Source organism: Phocoena phocoena, chromosome 13 (genome assembly GCF_963924675.1).
Source record: "Phocoena phocoena chromosome 13, mPhoPho1.1, whole genome shotgun sequence".
Classification (NCBI taxonomy): domain Eukaryota; kingdom Metazoa; phylum Chordata; class Mammalia; order Artiodactyla; family Phocoenidae; genus Phocoena; species Phocoena phocoena.
In genome coordinates this window covers 47,977,082-48,002,160 of record NC_089231.1, presented here as the reverse complement: position 1 = coordinate 48,002,160, position 25,079 = coordinate 47,977,082, and the positions used below count along the sequence as shown (strand labels likewise).

The window sequence follows — 25,079 nt, the reverse complement described above, 5'->3', positions numbered from 1 at the left end:
GATGCCATTAGAGTTGGTGTATGTTAAAAACGTAGAACTGGAAATATTTTTTGGAGCATATCAAAACAAAGCACATATTTATGCTGTTGGTAATTTAATATGAATCCCTCACCTTGAAATCATCAGGAATGAGGAGTTTTGATGTTCGTAGAAAATTCAAGATATATCTGAACATCTGTCCATCTCTGTCAATGAAATAGTGCTGTTTGAGACTGTCCAAAACAATGGGCTCTGTACCATCAAAAAGTCTTCCGATTCTGTGATAGGAAAGAGGGAACAGTGAAGACAATTAGAATCAATTGTTCGGCCGCTAAGACTGAGAGCTACTGTTTTGTGTCACTGTCAAAGGTAGCACTTTTGAAGATGGCAGTCCGGGAAAATCACCCACTAAGTAGTTATGGCTCTCTGAGAAATACTGGCCCCTGCTTGATAAATATCTCAAGACCAGACAATTCAAAACAGTCTCAGCCTTTCTCAAGTAAATTCTATTATTCAATGTCTTTTACCTGTAAAGAAGATGTCCTGACATGGTGATTATGGCTAAGTGCTTTCACTGTAATGGAAGATCATTTCTTTCCCTCTGTGTTACTTAAAACAACCCTCTCTGCCATTATAATACATACATATATATATATATATATATATATATACACACACACACACATATATATACATATATATGTATATATATAATTGCTCCAAAGTGTCTTTTAAACAGATTCTACAAAAAAAGCAATTTTGTTTTTAAGAAATCTGTTTTCTGAGCTTTCCCTACCCATAACTCCCAAATTTTCTAAAAATAAAGCAATGCCTATATGCTAACATCTACATTTAATTATAAAAAACAATAATTGAGAATATCACTCATCTAAGAGAATATGTTTTCCATTAACAATATGCAGTCTAGTTTCCTAGGTCTCAGCAAAAACCATCTGTAACAGCCAAGAATCGTTATAAAATATAAACATTTGACCACCCAAAAAGTATGACCTAGTGCTGAAACATTAAGTGGCTATGGGTAATTTTAAAAAACAGGAATCTATAATATGTTTTTCGTCTTTACAGTTAACATTTGAAAAGCGTGCTACAGTTAAAGCATTTTGTATCCATTATCATTTATCTCTTTAAGGAAGGCTGAAACTATACACTTCAGTATATACTCAGTTAATAGAAAGCAGTCACATCTATAGTATGAACAGGTAGAGTGTTGGCTAATGACAAATAAATATCCTGTATCAGAAAATAGAATTTACACACTTGAAATCTCTTCCTTTGCCAAGAGGTGCATTTGATTTTCATGAACAGTGTAGGCAGGAAAATGGTTCCTTTTTTTTTTTTTTTTTTTTCGGTACGCGGGCCTCTCACTGTTGTGGCCTCTCCCGTTGTGGAGCACAGGCTCCGGACGCGCAGGCTCAGCGGCCGTGGCTCACGGGCCCAGCCGCTCCGCGGCATGTGGGATCTTCCCGGACCGGGGCACGAACCCGGGTCCCCTGCATCGGCAGGCGGACTCTCAACCACTGTGCCACCAGGGAAGCCCATGGTTCCATTTTTTAAGAAAAGATTTTGTAGAACTCATAACAAGTCTCTCTCTGATTTGGAACACCACTTTATTGCTTTGATGATGATTTTGATTTGAAGATGATTTTGAAATTTTCTAATCTTATTGTTGAAATGGGACAGATGTAATGGCAAATCGACAATTCCATCCCTCTTAAAATACAACAAACCAATCAACAAATAGGAAAGCTGCTCCCCTCCCTCCCCAAAAAGAAAGACTTGTGAATCTGTTTCAATAAAAATCTTTTAAAGATAATTAGAAAACTCACGTCCTACCTGAAGGTAATAAGCGCAAAGAAGAAAGCAACTAATTAGTCAGATCATATTTTTAAAACTCAATGTATTTTTCTCAACTACTATTTTCATCCAACTTCCCACGAATTGTGGGTGATCATCCAGGGTGTAGGTTACAACCATCCTGGGACTCTTGCACCACATGCTACCTTGTCATTCATTTCTCATAAACACATCAATCAAATGGTAGACTATAGAAAGAAGAGGCAGCGAAACTAAAACACATTTTGTCACGCATTTATACGGTTTCCAGGACAGTTTGGTGCAGGATGGGAAAGAATAAGACTTCTTTGCCTATTATGAAAACATTCTACTCTTCACTGTTAATGATAAATTTACAGTTGATAGGGGAAGAAAAGGGAACTATATTTATTGTTTTCCAGATAACTTACACTCACCTAAGCACTTTATGTATGCAACAAATCCATTATCCTCCTTTTAAAGATGAAGAAATAGGCTCAAAATGATGAGTAACTTGCCCAACTAGTTAAGTAGCATTGGGGGATTTGGGCACAGTCTGTTTGATCTTAAAGGGGCCTCCCTACAATGATTGGAATGAAAAGAATTACCACTGCTGAATGAAAGCTTTCCATCTAGAGTTTTCATTTCTGCCTTACATTTGTTCAGCAAGAGTTTTATAATGAAATCCAAGCGTGTACACTGATTATTTTTGTGGCCTGATGTAAATTAATATCAAAGATTACAAGTCACTTCACTAATGAGATGAAAAGTAAATATTTTATTCTTAAATAAATCCCAGGCTTTTAATTTTTAAATACTCAATTTCAAAATCTAGACTTGGAAGGTCGCCAGCACAGAATGAGTGATTAAATAAATCTTCACGGGCTTCCCCGGTGGCGCAGTGGTTGGAAGTCTGCCTGCCGATGCAGGGGGACACGGGCTTGTGCCCCGGTCCGGGAAGATCCCACATGCCGCGGAGCGGCTGGGCCCGTGAGCCATGGCCGCTGGGCCTGCGCGTCCGGAGCCTGTGCTCCGCAACGGGAGAGGCCACAACAGTGAGAGGCCCGCGTACCGCAAAAAATAAATTAATTAATTAAATAAAATAAATAAATCTTCACGGAGTGAATGGGTAAAGCAGTGACTGAGTGAGGAGGGGAATGAGGCTCCGCCAGTTACTAGCTGTAATCTGGGTAAATCAACTTCTCTGCGTCTCCATTTCTTTTATAAAGGTACCCTTTTTCTCAGAGTTGATGAAAAATACAAAAAGAGTCATGGCACGCTCAAAAAGAACACAGCAAAAGAAGGTACCCCAAAGGAGCAAACGAAAACTACAATGTCTACGAAAACAGTTCTTAGAAGCCTGCGGCCACTGTAGGGAACAGAACTGAAGGAGTAAAAGGAAGAATCTTGGCTTAAGTGTACTGATACAGACCTTTCCAAGACAGGAGAAACGTTGTGTAAGCGGCTTTTAGGATACCATCAAAACAAAACAAACAAAACCCACCTCCAGCAGACACGGGAAATTGCGCATAGTTGCAATCAGAAGCGCCTTCAGATCTGACTTGGATGACATAGGAAAAGAGGCAAAGGAAAGAGGAGGGAAATCTGAAAGGAGACCCAGCGCGGGTGGGGTAGGGGGTGGGGTGGGGGGGGGGCAGGGAGGTGACTGCGACCTCTGGGCGAGGCAGTGAGAAAAATGGAGTCTGTAGGTGTAATCATTCAAGACGAAAGGGGGTGAGAAGCTGGAAGGACTGGACTCCCCGCGTTAGATGAGAAACCCACCGAAGCCCCGGAACCTGCGTTGGCCCGGAACCTCCGCTTCGAGCTCGCGCCAGGCTGGGGAGGGCGCGCTCTGCGGACCAGAAGGTGGGAAGGGCGTGGCCTGAAATTGGTGGGAAAACCCTCCCGCCTTCTGCGCGGGGCGGAAGGAGCTGGAGAGGAGGAGGACGGCGGGATCGGGAAGGAAGAACCCGTGGGCACATGAATGCACATTCCTGGCTGCAGTGAAAGGCCCCTGGGAGAAGAAAGAGTCCCTGCGTTTGGGTCAACAAATGTTTGATGTAATAAAAAAGAGACACTGCTGCAGATTTTTGCTAACTTTAAAAGGAGGAGGTTTTGAATTTGTGAAAACAATGCGGAAAGACCGGGTGGTGCCAGTGATCGTAAAGTGGGGTCCTGGGTCGGTTTCGAGATTGAATGTGCTGTGGAAAAGCATTGTTTGGCTAAGCAAATAGAGGGGAACATCGACACAGGCTGTATTTCTTGTGGACATATGAATGGAGTTACAAATCAACTGCAGTGACTTGTAAACTCTGGTGCCTGAAAACTATGTGGAACTGATTACAGTTTGCTAACCTTTGAGAACATTCCTGTTTTTCAACTGACCAAGACCAAGCTTGCTCCGGATGATGTACAGCTGTTTGTTTTTTTTTTAACACTCATTGAACCTTCCTTCCACAAGTTTTTTCTTTTGACATTTATTTTTTAACATTCTACTTTGGACAGTTTCAAACTTTATGCCAAAGCAGAGAAAATAATATAATGAACCCCCATGTGTCCACCCAGCTTCTAAAGCTATCAATTCTTGTCCAGTCTTGTTTCACCTGTACCTCTATGCCTCCCTCTCCCCCTCTGGAGTTTCTAAGTAAATTGCAAACATACTATCTTTTTTTTTTTTTGCGGTACGCGGGCCTCTCACTGTTGTGGCCTCTCCCGTTGCGGAGCACAGGCTCCGGACGCACAGGCTCAGCGGCCATGGCTCACGGGCCCAGCCGCTCTGCGGCATGTGGGATCTTCCCGGACCGGGGCACGAATCCGCGTCCCCTGCATCGGCAGGCGGACTCTCAACCACTGCACCACCAGGGAAGCCCCCATACTATCATTTTTATCTGCAAATATTTCATTAATTAAAAGAATTATAAAGGTTCACTAAAAAATGCATTAACAGATATTAAAATACATTCCTCTTTTTTGCTTTTTAGTATTAACTCTGTTGACTACTTTTGTTTATGGTGGAAATAATGCAGCCCAAATCTCCAAGGAAATTAAGCTCCTTTTGGTGGAAAGTTAGTCTGCTTCCTCACTGTGGCTCCCCCTCTCCCTGGCATTAAAGAATGGTCTTAAATAAAAGAGAATATAGGGATAGGACCTGACTTACCTGGCTTAATGTGAATCAATCACTGAGAATTTTTTCTTGTGTAGTCATTCATTTAGAGGACCTGGTTTCTCTAATTTACCGTGACTCAGTTCCTTAAGAATTGCTCTTTCCTTTTCTATTGTGTAGTCATTCAGTTATTCATCCATTCTTTCCACCAATATTCACTCAACCTGGCCATGTGAAATACAGGGGACGCAGTGGAGAATAACTGCACTCTTGACTTTTGTGGAATTTAACAGTCTGTGGGGCTGGGAATTGCAGGTCAAGTGCAGTGTGATTGAGTGCACCAGTGGGTAGGCAGAGTGGGCTATGGGAGTACACAGGGAAGAAAAAGAAAGTCCACTGGAGAACCTGAATGATACGCAGAAGTTGGCCAAGTACAGGGGTGGGAGGTAAGGTTAGATAAGAAAGGAGAGGAGTAGGGAAGATACAAACGCTTGAAGCTGGAAAAAAACAGACATGTGATTACTCTCCACTGGGGCCAACTGAAAAATGAGGCTGGGGCAGCAGAAATCAGCTTAAGTCAGATCACAAAGAGCTGTGTAAGCCAGGTCAAGGAGTTTGGATTTGGTTCTGAGGGCGATGGGGACTGATGTCAGGCTATGCTCTCAGCGATATTAAGGAGAAGAGCTCCTTTAGAAGTGAGACAATCAAAACACTTTATCTGAAATCACAGCTCCTCACAGATGCAGCTTGTAACTTATCCAAGTCCTGCCTCCTTTGCTTTGCTTTCTACTGTGTCATCTGTATAGAGCAGTGCTTCTTAACCCTGGCTGCACAATGGAATCACCTGGGGACCTTTTAAAAAATACAGATGCCCAGTGCCACATATTCTGATGTAATTATTGGTCGGGCTTGGGACCCAAGCATCTGCATCTCTTAAAAAGCTCCCCAAGGAAGTCTAATGAACACCTGAGTTGAGAACCAGTGCAAAGGCGGATGAGCAGAGACACTAGAGAGGAGCAAGTCGACATCGTCGACTGGAGATGCTCTCAGTCAGTCATTCTGTCACTCTGAACTGTCACAGCACTTTTTCTTAAATAGCCAACCACACTTTTAGAGGTGACAATCTCCAGGATGGCCTAAATCAACGTCCCGTTTTACAAATGGAGAATGTAACGCTCTAGGATGCACAGCTGGCTAGACAGAGAGCTGACTAGACAGAGAGCTGGCTGTAAACCCTCCATGCTGCCCCTGGGGGGATGGGCAGAAGACGGTCACATTGAAGGCCATGGAGGACACCCTCCCACGAGTCCACTAATCAGTAGGATGTTACTTTTTTTTTAAATCTGATTTACAGAGTACTTTTCTATTGAATAATTTTGTTTTCAGAAGCACTTGTGGCTTCATACTTTTTCATGTCTACTAACTCAAGTTAGTAGATTGCCAACCAAGTTTCTGTCCTAATATATTATACCTAAGGAAGATGGTGAATGAGGTAGAGGGCTGGGTGAAGGTGTGTGTGTTTGTGTTGTGCAGTTGCGTGTGCGTGTGTGTGTGTGTGTGTTTGTAGGTGTGGGTACACAAACGAGAGGTGTGTGGGGAGCTGTCACTGCAGTGGAACCTGGACTCGGAACAGCAGGGAAGGAAGGAGATGGGGACAGAAAAGTCAGCATTGCAACCAGTGGGTCCCCTTCCCTCCTTTCGGCTGATATGGGAGAGGAAGGATACAAAATGGGTGGAAGGGAAGAGAAGTGCTAGGTTGATATCTCAAACTTTTTGAAATGTGAGGGTTCAATAAATTTATTTATATTTTTGGCTGCGTTGGGTCTTCGTTGCTGAGCGCGGGCATTTCTCTAGTTGCGGCGAGCGGGGTCTTCTCTTGTTGCAGAGCATGGGCTCTAGGAGCGCACGCTCTAGGCACATGCCGCGTAGTTGCAGCACGCAGGCTCAGTAGTCGTGGCGCACAGGCTAAGTTGCTCCGTGGCATGTGGGATCTTCCCGGACCAGGGATCGAGCCCGTGTCTGCTGCATTGGCAGGTGGATTCCTAACCACTGTGCCACCAGGGAAGTCCAAGCATATATTTTTAAATGTCCATAATAAAAAGTTTTTCTTAAAAAAAGGGGGAGATTGGGGCTTCCCAGGTGGCGCAGTGGTTGAGAGTCCGCCTGCCGATGCAGGGGACACGGGTTCGTGCCCCGGTCCGGGAAGATCCCACGTGCCGCTGAGCGTCTAGGCCCGTGAGCCATGGCCGCAGAGTCTGCGCGTCTGGAGCCTGTGCTCCGCAACGGGAGAGGCCACAACAGTGAGAGGCCCGCATACAGCAAAAAAAAAAAAAGGGGGGGGGGGGGAGATTGCTACGCTGGGTATTATTATAATGTTAAAAAAAAATCACCAGTTAACTTACTGTTATTGAAACCTTACTTATCACACAGCATTTAATTCATTTATAACTGTTAACAAAATTCTAGAAATAGTTCTTTATAGTTTCCAGACTTGGGAAGTTCATCTATATCTCATGAACACAGATAAAAATGAATTCAGAGCTTGTTATAGAAATGGATGGAAGTAATTTAAGAGAAGGAAGAAAATACCTTCTAAGTAAAAGCAAACAGAACAAATTATATCTACTTATGGGGAAGTAGCGTTTCCAGTACCTGTTCCCCATGGCAACATCATTTTCTTTAATGATACACAGAGCTGAAGAAAGTAGGGGAGAAAGGAAAAGCAAGTTTAAAATATAAGAAAATGTATGAGAGCGCCAACAATCGCGGAACCCGGCGTTTTGGAGAATTGATCGCTGACGGCAATACTGATGACTCAGAGGGAGCCCAGAGCCACGCAGGGGGCTGCTGACCCTCCAAGAATCTCAAGGCTCCTCCCCTGACTCATGGGGAAAGTTGTTTAAATTAGGAGAAATTACATTAACTGCTTACTATGAAAAATGTATTATAATTAACTTGATTTTTTAAAAAACACCAGAATTTACAAAAGTAGCCTTTTTATTCCTACATTTATTGAATGCCGACCATGTTCCTGGTGCTCTGCCAGGCCTCTTCAAATGAACATGATACACTCCTGCTGGGTGCTATGGAAGGACAGAGGACAGGGACCTAGCCAGCCCAGGGCAGGGAGGGAAGGCTTCCTACGGGAGGCAACCCTGTGCTGGGTCTTCAGGATCACCAGGTGTAAGGGGAAGGGCACAGGGCCTTGGAGAAGGGATTTCAGGCAAGAAAGAGCCTGTTGGGTGAGGTGGGCAACACCAACAAGTGAGAAGCATCTCTCTCAAAGGGTCAACCTGAGCAGAGCATGTGAGGGCACAAGAGCTTGGCCGTGGTGCCTTCAGTAATATCTCGGAAGCCCCTGGATGTTCAGCTCTGACTCACAGGCCTGGGTTGGAATCCTGGCTTTACCATCTTCAGGACCAAATCGGTTTGAGTTTTGATTTCTTCATTTGAGGAATGGGATAATACCCTGTCCAAAGAATTTTTACGAGGAATAAATGGATGTCTAATACGAGCTACATTTACCGAGTGTCCACCACATGCAGGGCACAGTACTGAGCCTTCACAACAACTCTGCTAGGTAGACACCATCACCCTCATTTTACAGGTGAAGACACTGCAGCCAGTCCACCAGCGCAGAGGCAGTGGGACTGCAGAGCCCAGCTCAGGGCCACTCCCTTACTGCCCAGTGGTCGCTCTGCCTCTCGGTTAAGCCTGGGCTCCGTAAATGTTGACAAATTTTCATCCTTTGGAGATGACATGCAATGCCCAAACAGAATCCGATGGTATATAAAATCCTGTTGTGCATCTTAAATCGGAAGACTTTTTATTTCTTTGGCTGTGCCCCCGGGCATTCGGGATCTTAGTTCCCAGCCCAGGGAACTTGCGCCCCCTGTGGTGGAAGCACAGAGTCTTAACCACTGGACCACCAGGGAAGTCCCGGAAGACAACTTTTTACATCACCTGGTCCTGCTCTTTGGTTTGAGCAAGTGTCTGTTTTAAGATGATTTCTAGGGCAAAGGGCTACTTTTTAAGGTCAGTCCTGGATCAGAGCATCATGGTGTCCCATGGGAGCCCACTTTGGTATTTTCGGCTCCAGCGGTTTCTGTTTAGGCTTCCCCTTGCTTTCTCTGTGGGCAGGCAAGCCCGCACGTGTGCACCAGTCAGCCCCCCAGGTCACCCCCACCGCTCCCAACGGGCTGTTCTATATTTGGAGGTATTTGTGACACACTTCTTTTTTCTCTTGACTTAAAACTCTAGAGTATGTTTTCCATTTTACAGCAATAATTACTATTCAGAGAAAAAATGTTATGAAACATTTTTTGAGTTTGTGTTAGGCGCTCTGCTAAAAACTCTATGGATTATCTGCTTTAATCCTCACAGCAACGGCAGAGTATTTACAGGTGATGCTTCGACGTTACTGATGGAGAAACTGAGGCGCAGAGCCACCAGGTCACTGCTGAACTATGCAGCCTCCCGTCCTGGAAGAGGGAGGGCCAGCCCAGCCTCCACACTGTCTCCGACTCTCAGTGTCCGTCTGTCCCAGAACACTTGCTCCTTTCCCACTCAGACACCTCCCGCCAACCTTTCTGCATCTTGCAGGGGCACTCCAGTTTTCTCGTTTCCAGTGTCTTGTTACATAAGCAAACCCTTTTGCATGTGTTCCCGTCGAATTGAACTTATTTTTGAGTGACTGTTCTTATTCCTGGGATTCTGAGTGTTAGCAGCCCCAGCTGTTGAAGGAGTGCCTTCCTATATGATGAAACATTCCTGCCTCTTCCATTTGTGCCCTCCATCTCCCTCATAAATGGCATGAACTCAGCCCATCCCCGTGTGGCTGTGCTCTCCCAGCGGCCCCACACTCTCCACCATACTTTGAGGCTATCAGTAAAAACAGGATGTGGAACGGAGCCCGTCCCTATTTCCTCTGGTATCTCACTAGCCCAGGCTGTTGGGACCGGCTTACAGTACGTCACAGCAGTCCTTTCACATAAAAGCATCCAGTTAACTATATGACACTAGGAGAGGGCTAGGGCGAGCCAGCTGTTTCTGTTTTCAATTTAACAATTTTTTTCCTACTTGTAATGGAGCCAGCAAAACAGAAGTTTACAGGGAAGTATTTACATACTTAGTAAATACTAAGTAAATACTTCTAGGTACTTTGCTTAGTATCTAGAAGTGAAAAAACCAGAGGCTTCACACAGCGCTTAATATAAAAAGAAAGAATAAGAAAAATATAATTTACTTAAAGGCGAGGTAAATGCTTTTTGAAAACCTAACAGAAGATGTATGGAAGAAAGTAAGTGAATCTATACTGTCTCCTTTGTACCCCTATCCTGCTACACAGACACACACACACACACACACACACGTCATTACCGACACCGTTCAAGAGTCTTATGAGTATCATTCAAATACTCAGGAGTATTGAAAGGTGGTTGGATGAATGAAAATGAATTATTCTGTCACTGTATGACTTCAGAGTGACTAGGAGGCTTAAAAACACTTTCAGAAACTAGGCTTTTGAGTTTGAGGTGACAAAGACAAAGGGAGGAGATTTAGCCCCAGGACTGTGAGTTATACCTCCTTAGAAGAAGGAAAGAAAGTTGCTAATTGGACAAGAGTCATGTTTACAGAGCTTCAGAAGGATCTACACATTTGAAAGAATATAAAAAATGTCCACCTACCCTTCTGTTGGAAACACCGTCTAATTGCCTCTTCATGATGTACCTGGTTGGCGTTGTACTCTCAGAAGCTTAAGATTTCGAATTGATGTCGCAAGATTATTTACATAGTCACCAAATCAAAAGTGACATGTGAAAAACATGAAGTTTGTATCAGCTCGTGATTCAAAGACAACATTCTCGGGTGTGTGGGGTTGAGAAATAAGGAAAGTGGCTGTTCACAGCACCTGCCTTTGGCTGTACCACGGTCAACGATGTGCTGTCACAGGTGCGTGTCTTGTGTAACCGTCCACGCCCTTCTGGGGCTCAGGCTTGGTTTACCACAGTTTAAGAATTTACCCAAAGGCATCAAGCCGGTCCATACACTCGCTGGGCGGTAGGTGTATCTATCGATGTTTCTTTCTGTCCCTTCCAACAAAAACCAGAAACAAGCCCTGACCTGCAAAACATTTGAAGAAACAAAAGTATCCCAGCTAATGACAAAAATTTCTCATGTTTCTTCTTCCTTTCTGTGATCATATAGAGAACGGGACAGACTGCAGGAGTCATTTGATAACCATTTGCTTCCCCTATCTTTTGTTCACATAACTTTTCATTTGCGAGTCCTGAGTGAAAGTACACTAAAGCCAAATCTTCTTTTACAAATAACTACTTTCTCGAAGCTTTTAAATCTCCATAAAGGATTACAAATGGGTTCTTCAAGAGCCTGTCAGGACGTGTGTTTGGAAATACAGACTGTGTCGTCACTGTTGGGTTTTTGTGATCGTCACAGATGTCTGCCAGAGTGGAGACCAGAGCTTCATTCACACTGATCATGGCTCCCCAGGTTTGCTTCACTGTTATAACCTTTATTCCAGCCCATTTTAACGTGTCCAACAATCTTCTCTGAATTCCACCCTTCATGCCACCTTATTCCTTCTGTAACGTATCATCAAAATGGTGATGTCGTGATGAAGTACCTTAAGTACCACTAAGATTATGGATCGGCAGGATACACTTAAAAGATCCTTCTTTTTTTCTTTGACATTAACTCTCTTGCACCGCTTTGAGACTAGAAAGGTTTTCATTTTTTAGGTAAGCTCTGAAGCCCTCAGGACCTTCTAAGCTGTTTTTTTAAAAAAAAAAAAAATCAATTTTTGGAGGGGTGGCAGGCACCTAGCCAAGCCCTAATGAGGCTGGGTGGGAGTTATGGAGCACGTTCAGCTCAAATCATGGAAACAGGTCTGGGTGAGTTCAGATTCACCTCTCGGTTACGAAGCCCTCTGAACCTGGTGAGTTCCGCCACTGTTTGAAAGTGGTGGTTAGCTGTGATGCACAGTTGTAATTTATCTTCTGAATATGGGGAACACAATAAGAAAAGTTGCACAGGAGTAAAAATAATCATTACCACCAAAAAAGATAAACAGCAAGGTCATTACTAAGCAAACCGACACATGGCGTTTATGTGGCAGCAGGAAGCCATTATCCAAGTGACTGTGTCATTTCTACTGACACTGAATCTTGATTAGATTCAGACAGTCCAGCAAAAAAACTGTATAATTGTGGGACTGAAGAAAGTTTTGGGGTTTTTTTAAACTTTTTTTTTTTTTTGTAAATGGAACTGCCACCCAATTGGAACTTCTGGGTGTCTGCCTTTGGAGTATGACCACATGAAATGCATACGCCTTGTAAGAGCACAACTGACTTCTCATCCCTCACCACCTCTCACATCCCTCATCCTCCCACCGGGACCACCCTGGGCACATTCAGAATCCACACGTCAAGCATTATGCACCTACTTCAGCTTGCTATTTTGGAGACAAATTGTTGCTACTTTCTATCTCCAGGCACCATGAGAGTAACCATTCAGAAGCATAATATTGATAATTCATCAACCTGAGTCAATAAATCCTGCATTTCTAATGAAAAGAAATGGCATTTTAATGGGTTATTTATATACTGATAATAGAACAAACTGGCAGACATGGCAGATGCAGTGAAACGGACTCTTCTAAGACCACAGCTCAAGTTTCAGCAGAGGGCATCTGGGTGTTCAGTGGACCCATAAGGGATCCTTCAGTGTGACTTCCAGAGTTTTAAGTCCTCAGAGTTTACATGCAAATTATAACATCATGTGATTTTGTTTTGAATAAATGCTTCTCTGCAGAAATTAAAGGAGGGGAAGTTTATTTTCTGCATTGGCTTAATAAAAAAGACTCCCCCAACTTGAGAATAACTTGTGCATTGTTTTATTCCAGGCAAGAATACACACAGCATAGACACCTCGCTGTATCCTGCACAGAGAGATACGGAGAGATTTCATCTCTCTGCAAAGTAGACCATAGCGGTCTGGGAAGACGGAATTAAGAGCTATATGGTAGACACAAGCTCTGGGGTGTGATATTCGGCCCACAAAGCTCTCTACGGAGCCAAAATGCGGTTTGTCTTTTGGAAATTCACCTAAAATTAATGTCGGTTCTCATTTGCCATAAAAAAGCTCTCAAACGAAGCACTCAACCAGAATCAGAGTTATGTGACCAACAGAAACTACAGGATTTAAGGAACCAAAGTCATAGGAGATATGTGAGCCGGGTTGTGGAGAATAACATTGTCAATTTTAAGCCCTTCTACTGGAACTGTTCTCGAGAACACAGTAAAGTGGAACATATTTTTCACATATTAACCTTGTAGGAAATTACCAGAATCTTCTACGAAATACCTATGAATTAACTTTTTCGAACAAGTAAATAGGACATATAGTTTATTATCAAAGTACTTCTTGTATGATGAGGCAGGAAACATGAAAGTACAATAACGAACACAGGACAAAAACAACGCTGGCGTCGCCCAATGACACCATTTATCACGACAGATCGAAATGAGCACAGTCCGTATTATTGTCCCAAGTGCTGAGAATCAAGCCAGAAGCACTAAGAAAAGCCTCGCTCTCACACTGTGTCTCTAGCCACACCACCGCTGTCCCCACCATGCTGCAGGGGGATGCATTGCTGTTTCACTGCCCTTCTCTGCAGATCTGTGGCCCAAACTCAGAGATGCAGGTGGATTGCCTGGATGCCAATGAAAACTGCTCATTTCCCTCACATCCTGGGATACAGATGGCGGCCGGAGACAAGGAATCTGCATTCTTTCAAGCATCTGGAGATGATCCGAGGGGCTCAGGGAGGAGATTATCAGTTGGAGGAAAACATTCTGAAGGCAGGTGTCACCCTTCTGTTAATCTGGCTCATTGGTCTCTGGGTTGTGACTGGATTGATTTATTCCCTTCTCCTTACCTTTTCCCTTCAGCGTAATTAACCTAGAAAATTCCTTTCTGGTCTCTGCCTTGAAGGAAAAAGGATGTTAATCTTTGCTGCCCAGATTGGACTAGGCTTGCCGTTACGATCTGACATCACTGTTAGCACCTGATGATTCAAAATGTTTGACCTTCTCACTGCAGCAGCCCTGTGATGGCTGAGCTGCTCCAGGTCAGAACAAAACTCACTCAACTCAACTAAGCAAAACTCATTCAACATTCGACATATATTTATCAAGCGTTGCCAGGCACAGTTCAAAGCACTGATGACTACTGGTAGATGTATTATTTGTTCTAAAACTTAAGTAAGCTTAGAGGGCATGTTTTAGAAATAAATTAAAAAATTTTTTAAAACAATTTTTCTGATTGGTGCAGGCACGTGCGTTTTGTGCAGTGGTGTGAACCTGCGATAGTTTCCTACATCGCGGGGCACTCAGGTCCACTGCTCCAGTAGCAACGGGAAAGGGAGGAGGCCAGCAGAGAGGCGGTGACTAACACATCAGTGGACCTAGACACCCCTAACCTGATTAGCAGCCCTACCTATCCTGGCATCCAGTAGACCACTCTTTCCCGTGGGCACAGCGTGCTGGGGCCGAAGCTGGTCCCTGAATGTTGTGCTAATGATTTTCTCTTCACAGGTCAACCCAGTGGCCATCAGCAGGTGGCAAGATCACTGGTCCAAGGCCAACTCTGTCCCTTGCTGTGGGACGACTGTGTGCACTGGACATGGGGGCATGAATAAAAGAGCTTCCTGAAACCCACAGGCAAATAAGAACAAGATTCATTTATCCCATTGCCCAGTCTAAGGCGGTGCTTTGCAGACTTTTTAAAGTCATGACACACATAGAAAATGATAGCACTGTATTTGTATGACACTGGACGGCAGGAGACCAGGCCGGGAGCTCCGGTACCACAAGGGCGGCAGGGCTCACACACGCCCCAGCGCTGACCCAGAGTTAGGTGAAGGCCACCTTGAGAATAAAATAGCTTGAGATATTGTAGATGAGCTGTCCCCTTGGCTAAAGCTCACCTTTAGAACACAGTTCCAGAAGGTGGGAAGATGGACTGCATAGCTGAACACGGGAAGCGTTAGCAAATCCCATGCCCAGGTCCAGACCAATGAAATCAGAAACTTTGTGGGAAGGACCAGGTTGTTTTTTGAATCCCAGATGATTCTAACATGCCCTCAGGATTGAGAAGCATGGCTATAGAAGAATTAAAAAACCAAGGCCCTGGAGTCAGAGTGGGAGTTGGAATCCTGGCTCTTCCCCATTTGCTGAATAAGACTGAACACGTTGCTGAGCCTCGTAGAGCTGCGTGTTCTTATCTGCAACAGCCCCTCCTATAAATAGCTTATGGCGGCACACGGAATGATATAGGTAACGAGCCCAGTCCAGCTTTAAACGTAACTTTCTATTTTGAATAGCTTTATTCAATTACTTGACCTTCATTGTTTTGAGGATCTGGCCTCTGGGTACAGAATCTTACCCAGTAATTAATTCATATATCAAGCAAACTTGTGAATGTCCCCTGTGCCAGGCCCGATACTAGGTACCAAGAACACAAGGATGAGAACTAAGGAAGAAAGAGTTTTTCAGGAAGAGGGTTTCTAGCTAAGCTGAGGCTGAGTTCTCGGCAAGTGAGAAGTTAATAAGAATCGAGAACGTGACCTACAGTCCTGTCCTGAGTTGTTTCATGCTGAATACCCAGTGTTACTGCTCTGCCATCAAAGGCACCAGCACCATGTGGGGGGCGCAAGGCGGCCCTCACCTTCCTGGTCTAAGGATCAGGCTAAGGGAGCCGCTGGCCTTGTTACTGTTTACCTCCAAGGGGCTCCTGCCCACATTTATTTTAACATCTGTTAACTCTCTACTTTGGTCAACACCAAATCTAACTTCAGTCACCACCAACAGCAAAATTACAGAAAATGTACCAGAAACAATATCACGGTTGGGACTTCCCTGGCGGCGCAATGGCTAAGAATCCACCTGTCAATGCAGGGGACACGGGTTCGATCCCCGGTCCAGGAAGATCCCACATGCCGCGGAGCAACTAAGCCCGCGAGCCACAACTACTGAGCCCGCGTGCTGCAACTACTGCAGCCCGCGGGCCTAGAGCCCGTGCTCCACAACAAGAGAAGCCACTGCAATGAGAAGCCTGCGCACCGCAACGAAGAGTAGCCCCTGCTCGCAGCAATGAAGACCCAATGCAGCCAAATAAAGAAATAAATAAAATAAAAAGAAGTGACATTTGAACTGAGTTAATATAAAAAAAAATCATGGTTAATATAACTAGCAAGGTGATCTGAAGATGATGGTCTGGCCTGGAGCTGTTCCACACCCATAGCCCAGACAGTAGACTTCACCCTGTACTTCCCTCCTGCTGAGATGAAGGGTGAACATATGTATTTGCCACACATCAGATAACAGGAGGTGAATCACAGAACTCAGAAGAGGCCGTTGATAAGGTGTGACCTGTGATACTGAAGCAACAACAACCTGTTTCTACATCGACTCTAAAATGTAAACTAGATTTTGTCTTGAAAATGTAGACCAACTAATGAAAATGTATCCTGAAGAAACAAACCACAGAATAAAATTATCTTTAGACTTAACATAGGAAGCAAACTACATCCCAAGGCTATTCATCCTGTTTTATTTTTCTTCCTACTTTACTTACTACCAACTCAAATATTGTTAATTGATTGTTTACTTGTTTATTGTCTGTCCTCTCCTGCCCCCAAGTAAACGACAAGAGAGCAAGGACTTTTGTTGGCCAGTATATGCCCTGGTTGACAAGGAACACAGAATAAATCTGTAGAATGAAAAAAAAGAACATGACAGGGAAAACTACAGGCCAGTACCTGTAATATGGCTGCATTTTTCTTTAAATGATTGTCAAAGATAAGACTTGATGAGCTAGATTACTTTAAAAGCTAGGCCCATGTTGTGCCCAAGTGGCAAAGAAAGTTTGCTGAATCTGCCAGCAATGCAGCCTAAGTTACTGAAGCTGGACTTTCAACACTAAACAGAAAATCCAGTTTCATCGTTTTGAAGGAAAAAAAAAAAGTCTTTTGAAGCTGGTTTCATTTACTCTTTGCCTATATAAGTGAGGAGCAGTTTTGGAAAAGCATTGTTGTAAGATGAAAAGAAGAAACAGAGCAGAGGAAAACTTGTCCCTATAATCCTGGAGAAAACTTTCCATTTTTCATTGGCCAAGTGCTTTTCCTCCTTTTAATCCCTCCGTAAACTAATATTCTTTTTTTTTTGTTTTAAGATCAACCAGTCAGAACTGCTCACCACTAGACTGTCCTCATTGTATGCATTTCCACAGGCGTTTTCCCAGCAGCAGGGATACGTTCTCTTTTTCCATTTTTGCTGAGACTGACTATATATGCCAGGTTGATGTCCACTCACCTAAAAACCCCCAATAACCTATTCTGTGATTTTTTAAAACAACTTGAGATAGATACTGAACCATAAATCATGCTGATCTAAAGAGCAGGTCATAATAAAAAGCTTTGTATTCAGTGCCACGCAATCATTCTGAAAGAAAGTTCAGGGAACTGTTTGGCAAACAAACAGGATGCATTAACTTGGGGGCATTTTTGTTGAGATCCTGAAGTGTGAGCCTGTGTGATGACAACGTGGGACACACCACGTGTGTCTAGGGACCGTAGCGTGACCTGGAACTGTGAAGTCAAAGCCAGAGCACAGAACCCCCAGCCCTGACACGGGATTACAGAAAACCCCCGGGGCTGGTGCACAGCAGTTACTCGGAAATCCAGACATTAGAATTTAATTGTCCTGAGAGTGCGGACCAACCCCTTAACGTTGCAAGTGCCCCACTTTTCCTTCAGTGCAGCTCCACGGAACCACCCTGGAATGGCCGGCACATCGGGGGTGAAGCCTGCCAAAACCAGATCTCTACTGGCAAGGCACACATGCCTGGCATCGCCATGCTGAAGCTCCAGATACACACACCCCTTGGGTGGCCACGGGTGTCGACTGCAACGTTGAAAGCTGAGTCTCTTGAGTTTTGCAATTACCTACATATGCCAGTGTGCTTGGTAACCGCTGCAATTTAGGAGAGACCAATTCAGCATAATCTCCTTGTGTCGGAGTTAACTCATATACTTGGTCTAAAATATACAAAAGCTCTGTCAAGCAGGCAGATCGGATGGCTCAGGGGGTTGTAACAGGAGACTGTGTCTTTCACCTCTAGGTTAGTAGCTCTTTTAGCTAAGATCTCTGCCTCACTGCCACCCCATAGGTGTGGTTAACCAGCAGTATCTGCCCACTTCTTGGTTTTAAAAAGTCCACATCTGAATAACCATCAATATAACTGCTGTTAATATTGTTTTCGTTCGAGGTGACAGTAAATGATGACACAGACCTAACTTTGAACTCAGACTTACGTCTTCTTTTAAAGCATAGAACATTTCTTTAATATCACACACACGTGTGGCTAAGAAGATATTTCACTATCAACAGTAGGAGATTTTAAAGAGGCCATGTACTTTGGTACCAATATTATTTATTTATGACAAATTAGATACCTAGATTTTTTGTTACCAATGATGTTAGTGGGTACCTTGGATTTCTGAGTCAGATATGATCAGGTCTGTCCTTAAAACCTGGGGGGCTCAGGGCAAGAGTACAAGTGAGGTCCACCTCCCATATGCCTAGATATTTACAACTTAGAAATCAGGGTAACAAATTGTTAAATATCTTCTATCTTCTTTGTATATCTATTTAAAATATATATATTTTTTTTGGTTTTACTTATTTGATGTAAAATTATTGCAGGTCTGAACTGGGTGTTTTTCTTGGTGACTGCAATTCAAAATAGCAACGAAAATTGGAGACTTGTAGGCTCCCCTGAAAGGGAACAGTGTTTTTCACTGAGGTGGTGTGGCTCAGCCTCTGTCTCATAAACACTTCCAAAGAACTGTTTTGCATCTCACACGAAATGTTGGTAAAGACAGACCACACCACGAATGTATGCAGTACTTCAGTTAATTTGAAGCCTTTATGTCCAGTCCTGTTAGCTAAAAACAACTCAATAGGCTTCCCTGGTGGCGCAGTGGTTAAGAATCTGCCTGCCAAGGCAGGGGACACGGATTCAAGCCCCGGTCCGAGAAGATCCCACATGCCATGGAGCAACTAAGCCCATACACCACAACTACTGAGCCCACGTGCTGCAACTACTGAAGCCCGCTCGCCTACAGTCCATGCTCCGCAGCAAGAGAAGCTACCGCAATAAGAAGCTCGTGCACTGCAACGAAGAGTAGCCCCCGCTCGCCGCAACTAGAGAAAGCCCACGCGCAGCAATGAACACAGCCAAAAAAATAAATGAAATAATAAATAAATTTATAAAAAATAAAAAAAATAAAAACCACCCAGTAATGGAAATGAATAACAACATAAGTAATTAACCTTGTTGTAAAATATAAACGTCAACTTGCATATTGAATCCGTACTCAGGGTGTACAAGCCAAAAAAAAAGAAAAAAATAGGGCATGTGGGTGCACAGACAGTGGAACCAGGTAACCTTGCTAATTAAAGAAATGAAGATCAAAATGTAATTTCTTTGGTGGAATGGCCATTATGATATAGCATGGGAGATTCATTAAGTAAGAGGCCTATGTTCAGTTGGAGGGACCATACAAAGCCATATGGTTAAAATCAGGATCTCTTAGGAAAATCGCAGAGTTTCCCGTTTCACTGGTCTGGGGCATGGCCTTTCATGGCCTTTTGATGCTTTGCAGGTGCTTCTAATGTTTAGCTGTGTGGTCCAATGTACCACTTTCTGGGGACAATGTTCTAAAGGTAGCATTTAGCCCAGAGGACAAGAAATAGAAACAGAATAAAAAATCACCCACAATATTTCAAAGTGGAGTAAAGGCCCTTTGCAGGACCTTTGAAATTATAGAAGGACACTTTTAGGATCACTTGTTACAAACAACTTAGTACTTTTACACTACAAATCTCCCCCTGAAATCCTAGAAAAGAAAACCAAGGAAAAGGCCCTTTTCCCCACTGGGCTACACCAAGGAAAGTGTGAGCGAGAGAGGAACCAGGGTGCTCTAAGAGGGAGCGTAGGATCCCTCATCCAGTAGGATGAGACGTATTCAAGACACCCAGAAGCTAGAGAGCTCAACTTGGAATTACTTGTAATTCTATGGTCAGGGGCAACCTAATGTCCTACAATTTATCCCCAAAAGGTTGATATATGTGAGAGATTTTCCCAGAAGTTGGAAGGAGCATCTGACATCTGCGGAAAAAGCACGAAAAACTATTTCTTCCCTATATCTTTGACTACTAAAAGTTGCGGATGGGTCCCATTAAACTGACTGCTGCTTTGAAATGAGCATTTAATTTCTTTCCAAGCACCCCCCCGCCCCTTCCCAAATCCAAGAGGAAGCAAAGCAACACACAGTGGTCCATTCAACATCCACAGCATTGTTTTCCAGCCAGTGTCATCAGTTTTAGGTGTAAGCAACAGAAACATAAATTACTTGTAGGGCTTGTTTCCAAAAGTTTGGACATAGGCTTAAAAATATCTCCTAACAAAAAAAGATGATCTTGGAATAGCTCGGCAGTTCCAAGACAGGTGGGGATGTTAAAGATAAAGGACAAGGGCTTCCCTGGTGGCACAGTGGTTGTGAGTCCGCCTGCCGATGCAGGCGACACGGGTTCGTGCCCTGGTCCGGGAGGATCCCACATGCCGCGGAGCGTTTGGGCCCGTGCGCCATGGCCGCTGATCCTGCGCGTCCGGAGCCTGTGCTCCGCAACGGGAGAGGCCACAACAGTGAGAGGCCCGCGTACCGCAAAAAAAAAAAAAAAAAAAAAAAAAGATAAAGGACCAGAAGGTGCAGGCAAGGAGGCCCTTGAGCCTTTATAAATCCAGGCAAGTATCCAGAAGTGAGGCTGTTTCTGTGGTCTAGGAAATGAAGGAATGGGATATATTTGGAGTTTGGAAGGCAGTTGGAAAAGAAACAATTGCTGGGTTTGGCAGAAGATTAAGTATAAAGGCAATACAACGTGTTGGGCACAGGGCCATGTCGTGCTTTCCATAATCACATTTAATCCTCCCAATAACCTTGGAAGAAGACGTATTTGTGTCTATTTTACAAGACAGAAGACAGGCACTTAGAAATTGAACCTATCCATGGCCAAACAACTATTAAATGGGAGCGTCAGCGTTCAAACCTGGGACTAATGAACCACATATTATTTTTGATGTTGCTCCCAGGACACTGGGAGCATAGAGGTGACAGCGAAGCATAGAGAAAGGTCAAGAAAGAAAGATGAACAATTTTATCTTTTCTAATTAAGTTGGTGAAAGAGAAATTCAATTTATGATGCATGTAAGAATCAGGTTTCGGGAGGGGGAGGTTTAATGAGATTTTTTTAAAAATCTGTGCATATATATAGTTCAGTGCTGTGCAACAGCAATAGTGAGACATGTCTGTAATTTTGTGTTTTCTGGTAGCCACATTAAAAGAGTAAAAAGAGGGGCTTCCCTGGCGGCGCAGTGGTTGAGAGTCCGCCTGCCGATGCAGGGGACGCGGGTTCGTGCCCCAGTCCGGGAAGGTCCCACATGCCGCGGAGCGGCTGGGCCCGTGAGCCATGGCCACTGAGCCTGTGCGTCCAGAGCCTGTGCTCCGCAACGGGAGAGGCCACAACAGTGAGAGGCCCGCGTACCACAAAAAAAAAAAAAAAGAGCGTAAAAAGAAACAGGTGAAATTAATTTTAATATATTTTATTTAACTCTATTATTATCTGTACGACTCAATATATTATCATAGTATCACTCCAACATGAAATCAATATAAAATTTTTGAGATAGTTCACATTTGGGGGACACTAAGTCTTTAGAATCCAGTGTATATTTTACACTTAAAGGACATTTCAGTTTGGACCAGCCACACGTCAAGTGCTCAAAGCTGCACGTGGTTAGTGGTTCCCATATGAGACAGTACAGATACCAAGAGTTCTGAATCCGTACTGAGATCCATGAAACGTGACGCACGTCTCAGGGGGAAAATAATAAGGGACAAAAAGGGGACTCTTAGAAATACCCATGGAAAGTTGGCCTGAGGAAGGCTCTCCAAATGAGACACTATCAGAGGTCTTTCATACTGCCAAGCACCGACACGATTGAAATGGCAAATGACTTGAGAGAGAGGAACTGAATTTACAGAGTCCCTCACCGTCTATCTTATATCACTGCCAATACGCCAAGTGACACCGGTGAGCTTCACAAAAGCCAAAACCCTGGTGGGCCTTAGGCAGTGGGAAGAGACCCACCCAGCTGCAATGAGCACGAGAAAACCTACCGTTTACAACCACATGCAAACAGTGTAATGACTAACTTTCCTCCTGTATCACAGTCTAATAATCAGACTGAAGGAAAAGGCCGCCAGATCAGACCAGTGCATTCTGCTATCGTCGAAACTTGCTTTTTGACTTATGTTTGTTTGGTGACGTGCCCCCTAGAATTAAGTGTTCATCTGAAGAGGCACAGTGATTTTCTACTGTCGATGTTGGTGTTAGAAGGTTAGAAGGAATGGAAATAGAATTTTTTTTAAAAAAAGAACCTCCTTATATAATGACACTCTTAAGAAATACAACCAACATGTAACAATTTTGTAGCATCCAATAACAATGCATTTGGGGAGGGTGGAGACTCAGTAATACTAACAACTGACTGATATGATCATTTCATTTTAAAATATACATTTTAAAAAAAAATTTTTATTTTTTTGGCCATGCTGCACAGCTTGCAGGATCTTAGTTCCCTGAGCAGGGATAGAACCCATGCCCCCTGCAGTAGGAGCATGGAGCCCTAACCATTGGAACGCCAGGGAATTCCCAATATACAAGTGTTTTGGGTAACTGAATTTATAACATCTGCTTTTTAAAAATCATTTCATGTCTATTGTAGAAATGAAATCTGGAAATTGAGAGGGAAAATATTTCATCTTTTCTCAACCTTCACATTCCTTCATAAAATATCAGATAGTGAAGTGAGACTAACAAAAACCACAAAAGCAGTCTTTGTGCAGTTATGACAGTGATTCGTATGTCAGTGCTCTCTTCTTAGGCTGTAAGTTACCTGGTACCTGTCATATTGTAGGAGGTTCTCAGAAATGCAATGAGTGCTTTTCTGAAGCCCAAGTGCTGTGTTTCCATTCCATTTGAGCAGAAACAAGCAGAGAAACACCCTTTCTCCTGACATCAGCCTACGTGAGCTCATGCCTCTTCCTCTACCCACCAGCCGAGTGGCCCGAAGATAAATTCCCTAATAGGATCTGCCTCAGCCCCCAGATCTAGGTGGAGCCAGGAGGGGTGTCCTGGGGCACAAAGTAAATTGTTTCCTTGGAAACTCCTTTAGAAAAGGCTGGGTGGCGGGACTTCCCTGGTGGTGCAGCGGTTAAGACTCCACATTCCCAGTGCAGGGGGCCCGGGTTCGATCCCTGGTCAGGGAACTAGATCCCACACGCGTGCCGCCACTAAGAGTTCATATGCTGCAACTAAGAGTTCATATGCCGCAACTAAGGAGCCCACTTGCCGCAACTAAGGAGCCCACCTGCCGCAGCTAAGACCCAGCCCAACCAAATAAATAAATAAACTTTTAAAAAAAGAAAAAGAAATGGGTGAGGGGGGCGTGGGAGGGGAGTTCGCATCAGTGTGGTGTACACGCCCATTTATAAACCACTCTCCCCCTTCATACCCTTTTCCTATTTGCTTATCTGCCTCGAGCGTTCATAACTTCCACTGCCCTTCATTTTTTTTTCAAACAAGGCTATCTTTCTCTACTTCTGCCAACTGTTCTAAATATACTGCCCTACTGATAAGAGTCTCTCTTTTCTTTTTTTTCTCCAGTTCACAAGTTGGGCCAACTATAAAATTCTAAGACTCGATAAGAAAGCGTGTTTTAGAAGAAGAGGACAGAAGAAAGGTCAGGGGTAGAAATCATCATCCTTTGCTTACTACGCTGAGAAACGTGAAGCTCTCAGAGGGTGAAATATCACAGAACCCCATTCTCAGTGATACTTTCACACGTACTCGGCTAATCTCTGGATCAAACCCTGACTCGTAGGAGATTTACAGTCATGTCCCAGAGCTGCCTCCATAACAGGTGGCCCACACGATGCTTTCATGTCCTACCCCTGGCCCTGGCGAGGCTGCACTGCTAAGCTGGTCAAAGGAAAAACAGTTAGATCATCAAATACATGCACTCTGGAGCGTGACTTTGCGGCTTTTCGGATTACCTTGATTCGGGGTATTTGGTGAGGGTGGCCAGGCTGCTGGTGTACATGTGGCCGCCCACGTCGATGTGGACGGGTGCGTTGGATTTTGTGAGTTGTGCTGGAGTAGGAATGCCTTGGTTGTTCAGTGGAGATGCAGGAGATCTAGTGATCAGAGGTCTTGACATATTGGGCCGACTGTCCTATAGAGAGATAAGCAAGTTTAGACATGTCTTCTTTTGTGGAGAGAAAGGAAACCCATACATCCTACAGAAGAAGCCAGTGACTAGTGTTGATATTCGTTTGGCAATAAAATCTGGAAGATCAGCAAGCTCTCGCTTTTGTTGTAATGAATATCAAAAAGCCCCCCAAATCTGTAACAAAGAAAAGGAAAACTTCCCATGCTCAGAATCAAGGAGCTGAGCTAACGTTCATTTCACATCATCCATCCCACACACCGTGATGGCTTATTTAACTAATGAATTCTCACATCTAACAACTGGTTAATGGCATGTGGAGAACTACTATTCATTCCAAATGAAAAGATAACACTTAAAACAGTCCACTCTAAATAAAATACATATGCTTTATCCTTCTCTTGGAAAACGTCCTTACTGCTGTGGGCTCGGGACAAATTCAGACCTTCGGCACTTGGGTTCTGCAGAATGCTTTCTTCAATTTCTATGTTCCAAATCAGGAAAAAGAGGATATGACTTGGTCTAGCCACCAGCTCACGTACTCAAAGCAACCTTGCAAATAGGCACCAGAAGTTCATCAGTCAACAGATGAAAAAAAAAAAAATCAACCCACACTCTACCCATCTGGTTCCTGTTTCTCTCCCTATAAGACTATGGAGCTGAGGACACTTTGAAAAGAATGTCCCCTCCAGTGATCAAGTATGTGCTTGGGAGCCACGAGCAAGCCGCTCTT

At 43.9% G+C, this 25,079-nt stretch overlaps 1 protein-coding gene across 2 annotated transcripts in view; it reads right to left on the bottom strand.

The window, feature by feature from the left end:
• The window catches only part of KCTD1 (potassium channel tetramerization domain containing 1), a 90,170-nt gene that overhangs the window by 20,936 nt on the left and 44,155 nt on the right, over positions 1-25,079 (bottom strand). For both annotated transcript variants that reach the window (XM_065889753.1, XM_065889752.1), the window contains exons 2-3: positions 24,174-24,352; positions 113-257 (exon numbers count right to left, since the gene is read on the bottom strand). In XM_065889753.1, coding sequence (XP_065745825.1) covers positions 113-257; positions 24,174-24,337 — 309 coding nt within the window. In that variant the 5' untranslated portion in view covers positions 24,338-24,352. The remainder of the gene's footprint in view (positions 1-112; positions 258-24,173; positions 24,353-25,079) is intronic.